This window comes from Lottia gigantea (genome assembly GCF_000327385.1).
Source record: "Lottia gigantea unplaced genomic scaffold LOTGIsca_115, whole genome shotgun sequence".
Lineage (NCBI taxonomy): Eukaryota > Metazoa > Mollusca > Gastropoda > Lottiidae > Lottia > Lottia gigantea.
In genome coordinates, this window is record NW_008707123.1 from 679,481 (window position 1) to 695,353 (window position 15,873).

At 33.3% G+C, this 15,873-nt stretch overlaps 1 protein-coding gene across 1 annotated transcript; it reads left to right on the plus strand.

The window, feature by feature from the left end:
* The first annotated feature begins 307 nt into the window (after nt 1–307).
* Nucleotides 308–12,500, plus strand: LOTGIDRAFT_171507 (hypothetical protein). The gene is made up of 6 exons (XM_009047700.1): nt 308–640; nt 8,488–9,303; nt 9,648–9,740; nt 10,057–10,187; nt 10,352–10,426; nt 10,736–12,500. The coding sequence occupies exons 2-6, from the start codon at nt 9,202–9,204 to the stop codon at nt 10,845–10,847; spliced, it is 513 nt and encodes a 170-aa protein (XP_009045948.1). The 5' UTR covers nt 308–640; nt 8,488–9,201; the 3' UTR covers nt 10,848–12,500.
* The last annotated feature ends 3,373 nt before the right edge of the window (nt 12,501–15,873 follow it).

The following is a 15,873-nucleotide window of genomic DNA, read 5'->3' on the forward strand; positions in this document are numbered from 1 at the left end:
TAAAGAGAACCTGGTGCCACTCAGCAGTGTCTTTCCCTTCTCCAGAGTCCACATGATATTGCTAACCTAGTAGATATTCATTGAATTAAAGGATTTTTGCTGTCTGGAACTTGAAAAGTACGCAATTAATTTGACAATTTTGAAGAAGATATCAAACAAACCAATTCATAGGCGGTCAGCGACCTAAAATCGAAATCAAAGTTCACCATCCCTTTAAACATCTCCACATTGACAGAACAGGACAAATCTCTTTAATTAATTGGTCTATATTTAGTAACATACTGCTACTTTCGGTTTATTAATTATGAAGGACAAACATAAATCATTACACAATCGCGTGACAGATCCGTCTGATGCAATTCTAAGACACAAGAAAACATTATCGATTGAATCTTAAGACTGACACTCTGATAAAATTCGTGTCCAAGACATCTGAAAGTTATATTCGGATAAAAACGCAGTTTTTCCAAGATCACGTGAGCAAAAAGCCCACATTCCATATCTCGTGACGTCACATTTCAGCGGCCATTTTCTTGAAAGCAAGAACACGTTCGGATATCTTCTATCATATTTTGTGCATTTCTCGCCACTTGAGCGAGTTTTTATTCATACAAGACATTCAATGTGCGACGTTAACGCTGTGAGTATACGATCTTACATTTTTTTCATTGTTTTCTGGTCAGCGATCGTTTAAAAATGGCGTGGAATTTTGTCATTTCGACAAACAAAAGTTCATTGACTCGGCAAATGTTCTATGAATGAATGAATGAACAAGATGAAAAGCTTGCTGTGTAGTGATCGGCGTGAGTAACTCAAATATTAACACAAGGGTAACAAAATTCAATATATTACTAAATATTTTTGGGGGAGGGGGGTGATTCAAAATAAAGTGGACATTGACATAAATTATAGACAGATTTCAAAGAGTCTGAAAGACTTGATGCTACAGTACAATGACACAGTTCGTACTGTCTTCAGTCTCCTTAAAAATCTAAGAGCTAAAAATTTCTTGTATAAATTCAAATGAATTGATTATAAATGTAGCCAATTTATGAGTCAAAATCAGTTTCGAATCAACTTGGTTGGTCGTTTAAAGCACACCAAGATCAATATATAAATCACCCTGGTAGGATTAAGCTAAAGAGCTATGTATAATTGAGAGAGATGTTGATGAAGTGAAGGCTAGCTAATCTGGTTATAAAAATGAGTTAATATAATGGCTATAAAGAAGTCATCTCTCAGGTCAACTCGGCAGTAAATAGGTACAGATAATCCAGGCAAGATCAATATTAAGACAGGGCAATTATTATGGAATAAAGGACACTTTTTATCACAATAATGGTATAGTAGTGGACTCCTTAATCAAGATGTTACAATCACTTGTTTTGAAAAGAGTAAGCATGGTCTGCTTCTCACACAAAACCCATCACTACTACTAGTCAAAATCATGAGATACAACCAGATCAAATCTTGTCTGACTAGATAAATCATCAAAATGCAAGAAGCTGTGTGGCCGTGTGTGGTTTGCCCCCTAAATTTCGTTCAAATCTTAAATGAAGACATGAATTTCCTACACTTTGTTATTGTTAATACCAAACACCGTGGCTAACGAACTGTTACTTAGTTCTCTAATTGACTTGTAGTGATATGTTTTATATTGATCAGGATATTGGCAATAAAATAAATATTATTGACTGGCTATAACTAGTTATAGTTCATTTAATCAGTGTAGAAAGGTATCGGTACATTGTTTTATTGTTAATGGAAGGTCATCTAGTCATTTTTACTTGCTGATATTCACTGGGATTTTGTGCCTTTACTTATTACCCTGGGTAGTTTAAATGCTCAATTTAATCTCTTTTATATTAGCTTAACTGTATTGTTTTTTTTTTTTGAAAGGTCACATGGTCATTTATTTTGACTTGTTGATATCCATTGGGATTTTGTACCTATACTTATTACCCTGGGTAGCTCAAATGCTCAATTTGATTTACTGTTGAATTTAAAGTATTGAACTCACTAATTTTCCTTATGGCCAGAATTGGGCTAATTTCACTATAGCACAAGAATTGTGGGCATACATCTATTAATTAAGTTCCAATTTAGTCACAGTGATTTTAATATTTGTATTATGGATCAAAGGCCAGATGTAGAAAACTCCCTCACACTTGTTACATCTTTATGTGGATCTATATTTAACAAGTCAACTTGTGTGACAATTTTCACTAATGAAGAATTTCTATGCCTATTAAAAATCCTCATTAGTTATAATAACCTAATGCTGATCATTTCATAGTTTCATTTCTATTCTATTCCAGTCTAAAAGGTATAAAAAGCTGACAATACAATTTCACTGTTATATGAGATTTTTATATTTCAATGACTGTTTGACATTTGGATGAAATGTGACATTTAGAAAGTCAAATCACTGTCAACACAAGATCCACCCCCATGATTTATTTCTTGCTTTCTGTATCCAATCAGTGGAGTGAGATTTTATATTGCATGGTTTTTAAATTGAGTTAATTTCCAATTTGACTTAAGACATTTTGATGGAATGAAGAGAAATTTTAAAGTGATTGTAAGAGGTTTTCTAATTTATTTATGACTACCAGGGACACTGATAACATCAATTTCCACCATCCCCAATTTCACTTAAGGAATTTAGATATTCTCTTTACAATCCATTTAAGTTAGTTTTATTTTCAATTTTATGCCTTGCCTTTTATTAACATGCTCAAAGACTAATTTATTGTTGCACAGATGGATTCGGGGCAGGGCTGTTTATTTTAGAACTGATCTTGTACCAATTTTCATTGAGAAAACCTAAAATCTAACAAAATTTGCACTGAAAATATCCAAAAGATCGACCTAGCAGTGAGTCATTTTGGAACTTCGAAGATTGATTGAAAATGAGACATGACTGGTAAATCCAGATAAACCAACAGTCCTAGTTGAAGAGAAAGGATAAAGAAGCCAGGTGCCTGTACAGGTGATAATGGTATAATAAGTCAGTAATCTAACCAGGGATTAACTTGTTACATTCTATTAGCTACTGGCTATTGACCCTATTACTAAAAAAACAGGGCACTTAATCCTTTTAACTCTACTGAGCCCTACTTGTCATCTGAACTGATCGACCAACCATTACAAATCATTCATGGATCAATGCTTTGATAAAGATATTAAACATGACAAGCAAAAACTAAGTAGAGTCCACCGTACTAAACAAATTAGAACGGCAAAAGTCCTCAAATGAAAATGACAGACCTGGCAAACATCATAAAAGTCTGGAACATTCTAAAGATCTGATAAAAAGGCAAATCAGGAAAGAGGAAGGTTAAGCATTCTCTGCCCTGTGCTTGCAGCATGATTTTGAACTCTTTAAACAGAACATGGACTAGTTGACCAGTTGTACAAGCTTATAGTCCCAGGTCAGTGTTTCTGTGTTTTGAATCTGCCCAACCTTTTATCTCAAAACAGCTATTTAAACCTTATTTTATGGAAGTTTTTTTTAAAGAATTATATCTTCTTGATTTGTTTCAAGGATCAAAAAGATGAAAAAAATATAATTACAGTTATAAAGGCCTAGTTTCCTTGGCTTCTAATTAATTTAGGTATTTTTTTCATAAAGGCAGCCATCTTGTTTAACTTCTGCAGCCAAATTAGACTAATTATGCACTTTTTAATTAGAGAGTTCCAAATATGGAATCAGACCACAAATTGTTCACCTAATGACAGATATTTTTTTTTACATTTTTGTTCAGCCTGACCCAGGGAGACAGACTGAAATAAATATTATTTGACAATTGAGGACTGGTATTGCCATGCAGTATCCAATGAGGGAAATTTTGCCAGGACTGCAACTGTCGAGGGCTCTTTAACGTGCCCAGTCTACATGTTACTTTTCTACATGTATTGGGAAATGAGGACTGGTATCCTCATGCAGTGTGCAATGAGAGAAATTATGCCAGGACCACATTAACCTACCTCTTTTATTTCCAACTATCAGGGATCTTTAAAATACAAAGCAAGTGTCACACAGGGATCTCAGTTTAGATGAATAAAGGAGAGTGTAGGAGTGGTGTTAAGGTTTGATGTATGTTATATTAGTAATCTGATATAGGATAAAGGCTATTATATTATATTGTGTTATCTAGGTATTGCGTAAGGGTCAAATATAGTTGTTATTTACCAAGTCCAGGAATTTCATGGTGTAATTTGAAGGTAAACCCATTCTTGATTTTCCTTTTAGTTTCATAAAGTAAAAATGAATTATGTTTGTATTGGGGCGTGTTCCTTAAAAGAACTCGTCTCCATTCATTCAGTATTTCGTAATGTCTAATAGACAAAGTATGAATGGGACCCTGTTGAGCGTGGGTGTTCGTTCACTCGTGATACAACTTAAAATGTAATTCATTCATAAGTCAAGGGGTGTATTTACTATTCTCATAATAAGAAATATTCAAATATTGCTTCATGTCTAAACAGGGTCTATTCGCCACTCTTAATTTGTTATAGCTTTTGAATGAGGTCCAAGGTCAAATTGAAATAAGCACCGCAAGCACATTTTTGAAATGAAAGAAACTTTGCCTGGAAAGTGGCGTTTTCCTTGTCTTCTTTTATTTTTATCTTCAAGGAGTCTTAAATATGTACGTACACATGCAACACTAAGCAATTGAGTGAAATCTTGCTAGTTGTATGGCTTCAATCTTTTTAAATATTTAACTTTGGAGGAATCCTTAGTGCAGTCTGTACTTGTCTCTACATGTATCTATTGAGAAGTCAAATTGATATAATAAAAAGACAACACCAAGCAGTTTGCAATGAGGGAAATGGCTGTCATTGTGAAGGGATCTTGAACATGCAGTCTGTACTAGGAAGTACATGTCTCTGTTGAGAAGGAAAGATGATATATTAACTAGAACACAAGGAAGTTTTATTATTACTGTATGTTTCTAGTGTTTTTATATTTTAACAAGTTATAGTGACATGACCTTCATCACTATCATTATACTGTTACAAGGGTGTTAGAGTTTGATTGCCTTAGATCAACAACCTAATTCTTTCAAGTTATTCAAAAAGTATGACAGTTTTTCAAATCTCTTATTTGCTAGAACAAGATGAGGGAAAATTATCAGCTGAATGGCTACATAATTATGCAGGCTAATGTCGCTGTCCTGGCAAAATTGCATGGTGCTGCTGTCTTCATTAGCCCAATTAGGTGCAGAAAAGTAGGACGTAAAACTCCATTTATTTCATTATATTTTGTGTTGTTAAATGGACTAAATTTTGGAGAGACAGTGAGACAGGGAAACAAACAAATTGTTTATTTATTGTTAGGTTACCTTTACTTTACCTCATGCCACTATGGATATAGGTCAAATGTCAGTGGGTCAATAAAGATCAATAGGTCAGCTACAGTCTGGTGAGAAATATTCCCAAAACAAACACAATGTCTTCTTTTTTCTTTTGAGATGTAAAATGGCTATGAGTTTAGACTGCATATGAAAGTCAGGTTTTTAACTGATGTTGAAGCTTTTGTAAAAATTTTCCACCATTGCAGACTGCATGGCCTTCCTAATATCTAACAGTTCTTAATTTATAAGGAATCTTATAAAATGTCATTGGTTGAATTGTCTGTAAAACAAGATTGAAACACAGGCATGAAAGGAACTGCAGCTGGACTTGCTTGGCTAATCTGTGACTGGTAAATACAGTGCGATCAGCAGTCTACAGCTTAGTGGGATCATAAATCATTATTGATGTCATAATGTCTAAATTTACTTTAAAATTTGTCAGATGGTTGAATATATAAGCTTAGTAATATTTGTCAGTCATATCTTAATATATCTTTAGTCACATGACATACAGGTGATATCTGGTACCATTCACTGTACTCACATTAGTTTAAAAGGACTAGACCACAAGATTTAATGCTTTCTTGAATGTCAATGTATGAGGAAATGTTGACCCAATTTGTGTTAACAATGATGAATTGTGGGCCAGCGAATCCCAAAGAAGAGCAGCCTCATCGAATCTCGGGGAAAGTCATAGTTATCAAGAATTTAAACTATTGGGCGGTCACCAGGGTATGAAAGGTAGTTAAAAGACATCCCAATGAATGACATTAACTACTAACGCTCTACTTAACTACTGGTATTTTAGTCATTTGACCTTACGACCTCTCACCTGTAACCTCACAGCTTGTGTATAGAGACAAGTATGTCATTCATAATGTGATCATTGTTTGTGTAACGGGCTATAACTTTATAATGATATTGAAATTCAAACTAAGGGAATTTCTAACAAGGAAAATTTCATATTTCGTTTTGCGTTATCTTGTATTTCAAATTGTCATTTATTAAACTGCTCTGACATTTGTAAGTTCGTTTTATTTGAAGTACAGTATTACAGATTTTTATAGAACACCTAATGTTACTTCACAGTTGAGCTTGTCAAAGTTCTAGAAAGTAAGTGAATGAAAAGATTTTTTCTTTATGTGAAACAGAACACAGGCTGAAATAAATCAGTTGTCTGAAGATCTCTACTTGTCAAACTTCAGTAGGGACACAGGCTTCATCTTCATAATGTGAAGATGAAGTTTGTAATAGTTTGACATTGTGAAAATGAAGTTTGTAATAGTTTGACAATGTGAAGATGAAGTTTGTAATAGTTTGACATTGTGAAGATGAAGTTTGTAATAGTTTGACATTGTGAAGATGACTGTAAATCTGTTGTTTTTATCATTCCTTGCCAAATAGTTACCAGTCTTAATAACATTACCTAACACTTGTTTCTAATTACCTCAAGCTTATATATACTCAGTTTTTATATACCCGGTACTTATTCTTTATATCAGGGCTATTGATGAGGCTGTTTTTGCCAGTTGTAAGTTCTAAGTGTATTCGAGTGTTTATTTGTGTGTATTAGCAAGCCACCAATGACAAACTCACTATCACAAAAGCTTAAAGTATCATATAATTAAAGACAATATTTATATGACTTTGTCGCTTTAATATTTATTGACATATCGTGGAAGATATTGTCAAGCAATTGATATCTATCACTCTTACAGGTTTTTTACTTATCATTACTTTACACTCACTGAATTTAAATTATAATTGATTTCTGTTTTTTATTCTAATATAGAACATTACAATCAATATATATCGTACACAAACAGATTTTAAATTAACTTTTAATCTTCATGAATACTGAACTCATTATACACCAATACACTGGGACCTTATTCTGTTAAACTTTACTTTAGATTATTTTAGTGTCCAGTCATCTGATTGGGCAATCACCAAACTTGATTTTTAATTAAGTCATATTGTCCAATCAGATTACTGTATTGTATCGTAGAAAAAGGGCCATTATCATATCTTTGCAGAATAATTCCAAATTGAAGGGTCATAAAGTCACATTTATTGTCAATCAATTCAGTGGGAAATGAGGTTAAATGCCAGGGCACGACATAAGCCTACTCTTTCTGATTTACAATTGTTGAAGAATCTTTTAACGTGCACAGCATGTAGCATACTAGTATATAGTAGTGTATGAAGAATTTTAAGACGCAAAAACACAATTTATTTCATTTGATGCAGATCGCAGATACTGGCAAGTAATCAATGCCAAAAATATGTAATGTTATTTGGTCTAAACATGATCTATATATCTGTTTATCTTATTATAATACAGACTGTACTTAATACACAGTTTCATCTTTACAATGTCAAGTTATTACCAACTCTGTCTAATACCTTGCCAACATTAAACACATTTCATTACCAGTCCAGATAATACCTTTGAATATTTATTTTCCCCCCTGTCAGTGATACAGGCCAGAGGGACTGCCACGGAAGTTTGTCAATGCAGCAATGGTATAAATCACTCATAATGGGTCAATATCCAATGTCAATCAAATGTCAATAAGTGATGTCAAGTTACTAAATATAGACATGACTTTACATGGATTGCTTGTCACAGATGTGCCCCAGGATTAGAGAGGTGTCACCTCCATACAGATCTGCCGTAAATTTCCTTATATTTTTGTAAAACCAACGCTTACTTCCTCTTGTCGTGAAATATGATTGATTGATTGATTTGAATAAGAATGAAGCAACTTTCTTGTTAAGTTATTCTTTTGAAGGATTTTTATTGAAGTGGGCAATGGTTGAAATTTATCTGTGTGGATTAGGCAAGTGAACTCTCTTAAATGTTACAAATTCAAGTCAAAGGAAATGATTTTCTTAAGCCAGTATTACTGTCAAGATTCTGATTGTCTGTATTTGCTGGCGTTTATTCCAATCATTATGTGATACAGGAAAGGTTGCTGTTGCAGTCAAGGTATAAGACACAGTTCATAGCCTGAGTGTGAAGATGGTGACAAAGGGACAATGAATTCTAAGTTTAAAATGCCTGAATAATGTAAGAATCTCACTTGTTTTAATCTTAATTCCGTATTGTTTTTTCTATTTTTAGTTTGGGTGTGAGTTGGAGCATCCATATATGGAGTTTGTACAAGGAACCGGAGACTACTGCCAGGCACAGCACGAGTAATTTACTGAGGTGAAGAATCGCGGCGTAACATAGTGAACGACCTTGACCTTCCATAACTTAAGGTGCTCTTGGGAAAAATTCCAGAAATTAGTTGGAACTGGGTTAGTCACGGAGATCATCCCAGGCCCCGAATAATTCTATTTGAATGGGGTAAATCAAAGCGACAGAACAACATTTCAATATTGTTGAACTTTGACCCTCGTGTCTTTCAACTAGATAGCATCGTCATAGTAACAGAAATAAGGTGTTCAAGTAACTAGCGTATATATTATATAATATCTGGAATATATTTTAAAAGTTGGTGTCGTTTGGATCATACGTGTGATAGTAGTGTTTAATCGTGATTTCGTGTACCTGTGACCTCATTTTGAATTTAGAAATTCATGTTCATTTTTATATAACTCATTGCGTTCATTTCCTTAGAAGCTATTTTTGTAAATTCTAATTTGTGCCTGAATTAACTCCCTTTAGATAGACACTGTTCTTTCCCTTGACAGACATTACTGGTAATAATAGAGTGATCTTCCCTTTGTTTCATTACCTCTGAGTAATTACCTCTTAGACTGTAACAGTTCTCTCCCTTGAGTGTATCTAGAGTTCTTTCCCTTTGTGTACGTATATAGTATTATGACAGCAATGAAGGCTCGACGACCAGAACCAGCTGAAATAGAATATAAAAACATGAGATTCCTCATCATGGATCGTCCAACAGATTCTACTATTGATAAATTCATTGAGGTAAGTCTTATATCATGATTATTCTTTTGGAAACACCTGATGGTACTTCTCTTTAGATGAGTCAACTACTATACAACTTAAGCTCTCAATTTTGCCATGCTGTGGATGAGATTTTAATGAAAGGACTTGTCTTGCAATCTACCAGCTGGTCCTTGACCAAACCTCTTGACATGAATCTTTCCCAGATTTTCTGTACCCATTTACAGCTGGTTCGATTAGAATTATGAGAAGGTGACCTTCTACCAAGAGGTTTGACCAAGGACCAGCTGGTTAGGAACCCCTTAAAATTGTTATCCTTGTAAAAACTTTCTTTGTTTAAGTAATATTTTTGTTTTTAATTGTAGGAACTACACAAACGTGGTGTAAAAGATGTAGTGAGAGTCTGTGAACCAACTTATACTTTAAATAAACTAGAACAGGAGGGCATTCGTGTTCTGGTAGGTATACCTTTATTTTAGATTAGAAGGGAACCCTTGCCACTCTACTAATCTAGAGGTCCAGGGTTTCTAACCAGAATTGAGTTGCATTGGATTTTTATCCAGTTATTGTTAGTGATTCAGATTGTTTTGGGAAAGGAATGAAACCTTGACACTCGGAAATCAGAAAAGATTAATGCTGCTGTCTTGGCAAAATTTCTTTCATTGCACACTGCATCGTGTTATCTTTCTTCATTAGCCCATAAGGTGCAGAATAGTAAGACATTAAACTCCATTCATTTCATTACCTGATTTTTCTACGGCTGTTCTATCTCAGGATTGGCAATTTGATGATGGCAGCCCACCGCCAGCCTCGGTGGTAGATGATTGGTTTAATCTATTGAAGACTAGATTCCGAGAAGAACCAGGTAGTTGTGTAGCTGTACACTGTGTGGCTGGCCTGGGAAGGTAAGAAATTAACCATTAACCTTTAACCTTTTACCTCTTTTCTGAATTTTCAGTGAGTGAGGTTTGGTGGAATATTTGCATGTCTATGCATAAGAGGGGCTGACATTGTGCCAAGCCAATTTTGGAAGAGAATTTCCATGCCTTATTGCTTTTTACTGTTTCAGGGCACCAGTTCTTGTGGCTTTAGCTTTAATGGAGAGTGGGATGAAGTATGAAGATGCTGTAGAACTCATTCGAGGGTACGTCTCTTTATTTTCTTAGCCTCAACTTTCATTAGCTTAGTTTTTGTTTCATTGGTTTTAGCGAAAGTTAGGCCAGTTCCTAACAAAGTGTCATTTATCTCATGCTTTCAATGTGTAGTCAAAGTACCCAACAGTTCTTCAAAGTTTACCTTAGTTGATCTTGAAATTACAATGTCTAATATTCAGCTGTGAGTGATTGAAGGGAAGTAACTCCTATATTTGACTATCTCTTATTCAGACCACAAATAAATATCATAAATTTTACTATTAATAGTTGTATATGAACGTTTTTTTTTTCATTTTCAGAAAGCGTAGAGGAGCCATTAATGCAAAGCAATTGTCATTCCTTGAGCATTACCGTCCCAAAGCCAGACTTAAACTCAAAAATAACGGACATAAATCATGTATAGTCATGTGACTCTTTTATTTTATTTTGATTGGCTGATTTTTAACCTAGCGCTCAAACTGTGATTTCTGATTCAGGTTTTAGTAAATAGCATTCAACAGGGATGTTGATTTTAGTTAAATTTGCCAGTCATGTCTGGATGGAGCTTTAAATGATATCTTTATGACGTCAACGCTAAAATTTTATAATTTTGCCAATGCTGATGTGTTGGTGAAGACAATTTCGAATCAACATCCCTTGAAATGGCCTTACTGCCATTGGCTTTCTCATTTGCATCAATATTTGCTAAAAGCTGTGTTCCAAACACCAATTTTTGAAGCGTCCAGTCCAGTTTGACCGCTAACTAACTACATGTGTGTTAAAATGAATCCCTTTGTCAGCCAATAGAAAGCCTTGTTTTTAAATTTTTCTGATATCCAATCGGTGTTTAATGTTATTTTTGTTCAACCAATCAGATGCTTTGTTTCATTTAATTAATTTTCTATAATGAAATTTCTCGAATTTAATGTGTGTAAATTTTTGTGGATTTTCTTTTTCTGCGTTATATTTTTTGGATGAAATTATTATCAACTATTTGAATGTTGTCAGTCAAATTCTGAAAACTCTTGATAACTTTCTTCAAAATGTTTCTGTTATTGAAATTTCTGGTCAATGAACTTCAATGCTCAATTTACTATTGTCTAAATAATACAAAAACTTCTATACAATTTCAACAGCATGAATTTAACAACTTTACCTGCCAAATTTCCCATTTGTGCTTACTTAGTTGTAGTGTATTAAATATATTTTGGCATAATCAGTTGCGTATTTGAATTTGAAATTATGGATATTCAGAAACTGTTGTACGCGATTTGAATATTCAAAAAGAATTAGACAACTGTTCTTACCAAAATATTTATACAGTGTTAAGTGAGCAAATGCAATCAAATGATATTTTGGCATCAATTGCTGTCTATAAACCCGGTAATTCATTGAAATTGATGATAATTGAAATTAGTGCTTATTTTATTGATAAAACCTATCTTTTGTTTGAATTGTATTAAGAAAACTTCTTGGAATTATCAGGAATAATAGAACAAACTTACAGACTTCTTAGTCAAAGAAAATGCAATTCTGGTTCCAAATTGATAAAGTTTTGACTTTTCAAGTTCTTCAATTAAAGAGTTGTTTTTGTTTTTATTGAAATATTGTAAGGAGTTATTGCCCTTGCCCTATAATTGTATATAGTTAGGGTTTTGCTGTTATGGAATTTCATTTTTGCATGTATATTTATTTTAGGATGGTATAATTAAATTCAGATATAATATGTTGGAAAAGGGAATTTCTAGGCTTTGGGGAATATTTTAAGTCAATAAAATTTCTACAGCTTAAAATTCAGCTGGTAATAATCAAGCTTTATAATTAAGCTTTTCCAAGCTTCATTCTTTAACTGTGTTACTAGTTATACTTGTTTCAAGCTAAAGAATTGAGATCAAATTCAGCAGGATTCGAACACTATGGCGCTATGTTTTGTTCAATGCTGGAATAAATAACCGTAGTTTTTATCTAATTTTTTCTTTCTTTGTTTTTAAAAGTTTTGGTGTATTTCTATCAAGCTGTCTGTCACAAAATTAAAATCTGTATTTTTATGTATATTTAGCCAAATGAAATTTAATGTTCTGTACGAGATATGTTTTTTTTATTATTTCAAATGAATACGAACTTGATATCCTACTTTTCTGCTTCTGATTTGACCAGTTAAGGTGTGCAGTGGGGTAAACTTTTTGCCTAGAAGACGAAACCAATGTTCCCTACCTGTTTAAATACATTCCCAATCTTCTACCCTGGTTTGCGATATCAGTATCCGCTGGAAGCGAACGTTAACTTGTCATCTGACAACCAATCTTCTAACCTCCTGTAATCATTGACCAGCTGACCCTGAAAATACACAAGTTGAAGGAAAAATAGTCTGGAAATCAATAGAATCATTATTTTACACACAAATCGTAGGATAGTCTGAAAGAATTCAATACAGGGCACATGATGAAATAATAGTATGTAATTGTGGTCTGATTAGTTGAACAACAAAAACAGTAGTTATCTCCCTTCAATCGTATTGAGCTGCACCTCATAACGTTAATGATAAAGTGTCTCGTCTTTCTTGCTGTGGACTTAGAAAGTTATGACACAGTGGAGAAGATTACAAGTTGGCAATCCCTACCCCACACCCACAATAGACCCTGCCCTAATTTAGATAACCACCACATTATTTACCTGAGTCTAGGGCTGACTAAAGGATCAGGATGATGGAAGCTTCATTAGCTACTATTAATTTGTAACCCTGAAAAGAAATGATTATCATTACTATCATTAAATAATACTTTGTGGGAGTAAGTAATACTACCTGGGAGCGGAAGTAAGTAATACTACCCGGGAGCAGGAGCGGGAGTAAGTAATACTACCCGGGAGTAAGTAATACTACCTGGGAGCGGGAGCAGGAGCTGGAGTAAGTAATACTCGGTATAGAATTGTATTTATTATAAATATAATACAAGCTTCATTACAATATAGTTTAAAAATTTCATACATCTTATACTGTTATAATATAGATATATGATACACAGAGACCATGATATACCACAGTCTAATTCCTTCTATTGTTTATTAACTTTTATATTTAATATAGCCACTTCAGTTAGGGTCTAACAACAGCCATCTTAAACGTTTGTCAAATTAAAAAGTTATTTTGACAAAAGAGGCCAGTCTTAAGACCCTAACTGAAGTGGCTATATTAAAATAAAAGCTGATATAAAACAATAAAGGATAGTGGAGTCTACATGATAAAACCCTTGATCCTACCAGTTGATGATCTCATCACTTAATTTCATAACTGAACTTAACCCTTAATCAAACTAGCTGATAGTCTCATAACATATGTATCAAGGCAACTCTCATGTAACTGAGTTGTGTGTTGTGTTCTGGACTCATGGTCATTTTCATTATTAACAACCATATACAACTGGTAATTGCTATGGTGAGAGGGTACGTTAGGAATATGTGACGACCATAGTGATTACCAGTTGTGTATGATTGCATTATGAAAGTGGTCACAACTCAGTTACATAAAAATTGCGTTTCAAACTCATGACCACTTTCATTATTCACAACCAATATACAACTACTAATCACTATAGTGTAATCAAGGATGATCATAGAAAAACACAATGAATACAGATCATAATTAAAGAGAGGCTAGTGTAATATCAAATCTGGCAACACATTTCATAAATTTAATATTACATAAGAACTCGTCAAAGATTCTCTATATATTATATATAAGATGATAAGAAACACTGACACAAAACACTTACAATTACAAATTTCTATTACATTTATCTCTAAACTGAAATCTTACTTAATTCTTTATAAATCTAAGTTCAGATCCATTCATATATTAAAACTATGACAATTTATTATGGTAGGACAATCAATGAATGACATATTAAAAAATAAAATTTTGACAAAACGACTTTGTGAAATAAGAACTTTGATTATTTCCTCAAAATATACAAATAAGGCCTAACACTCTACAGCAAGCAAATATATTACAAAGCAAAAAATCTTCTATTAAAGATGGGTTCCCTTATTTTCATTGATGAAAAAAATAAGGCAACCTATCTTTAAGTGGTTTACAAAATACATGGATTTCAGAGCTAATTTTGGTCCATCAATTTTAGCTAATTGCTAATTAGAATAAGCTTTGGCTTTAAGAGCTAAATAAAGTTATAAATTAGGTATTCTCAGGAGGCTCATCTTCACAATGTCAAGCTATTACAAGCTTTGTCTTATACCTTGACTGCAATAGCCATCTTTCTGTATCACGGAATGCAGCAATTTGATTGGATTGTACGCTAGTGAATACAGCCAATGAAAACCCTCAACATCAAGACTTTCAACATTATGGCTTATGGATTACAGACTCAGACTAAGATTGGCTGTATTTGGTAGCACAAGATCCAATCAAATCGCTGCAATTACAAACTTCAATGATAAAAGAAAGGTGGCTTTTGTAGTCAAGGTATAAGAATCAAGTTTGTAATTGTGAAGATGGTAAGTTATCTACAAGTCATCATTAACATACGATATTACTTATTAAAAGACTAAAAAGGGGAGACAATATGTCTTGCTTAATATCACTATACATAGAGCTCAATATATTAGGTTTAAGCTCGGCTTAAGCTTGATTTAAGCTTGGTTTAAGCACAACACAACACATATTATTCTACAACCATTTGAGGCATGTTTCATAAACCTGTACAAAGAGTTATCTTTCTTTGCTAATACAAACAACTACAAAGTTACTTTACAAATACAATTGTTGTGGGGAATTTGTCCCTTATTTCAAAACCCATTCGTCCTCATGACAGATCTAATATCTGAAAAGTCTTCACACCAAAAAAGAAGAATTTCAACTGATTTACTAGGTTTCTGTGTCATGGAAGTTGGCCATCACAAGCGTCAAGGATCACTATGTGTTTCTGCTCAGCCTAATTGACAAAATGGAATTGTAGTAAAGTAAATAAGTTAATGAAATATGTCTTTCATTTTGCATATAATTAATATTCTAATTAGGAATAAGTAATGATCTACATAAGTTATATTTTGATGAGCGTTATATTTGCAATTATACAGTATATAATCTCTAACAACTATAATGATAGATAACTATATTTGACAATTAAACAATTTATAACTGTTTTTTTTAAATTACAAGACAGGAAACCATGAAATAATAACTTATTCTGTGCTGTTCCATTTTCCGTTTTTTCATTTTGCTTTGTAAATTTTACGCAATTTTACATCTTGCCTTTAGTTACCTTTAGATAAAATATAACTTATTCTGTAGAAAACAACAAAGCATATTCATACATAGAGTAAACACAGAGCTTAATAATGACATCATAATATTCTAGACACTCTAAATAACTGAACTACATCCCTCCCCAAAAGACAACAAAAAACAACATTTCTCTAAAAACAGATTAGATTTTGCCTTAAT

What these genes read in the sequence shown, in the direction of transcription:
- LOTGIDRAFT_171507 (XM_009047700.1), top strand. Translation starts at nt 9,202, where the DNA reads ATGAAGGCTCGACGACCAGAACCAGCTGAAATAGAATATAAAAACATG. An exon ending in CTATTGATAAATTCATTGAG is followed by an intron (nt 9,304 to 9,647) that starts GTAAGTCTTATA and finishes TTTTAATTGTAG; the next exon opens with GAACTACACAAACGTGGTGT. An exon ending in AGGAGGGCATTCGTGTTCTG is followed by an intron (nt 9,741 to 10,056) that starts GTAGGTATACCT and finishes GTTCTATCTCAG; the next exon opens with GATTGGCAATTTGATGATGG.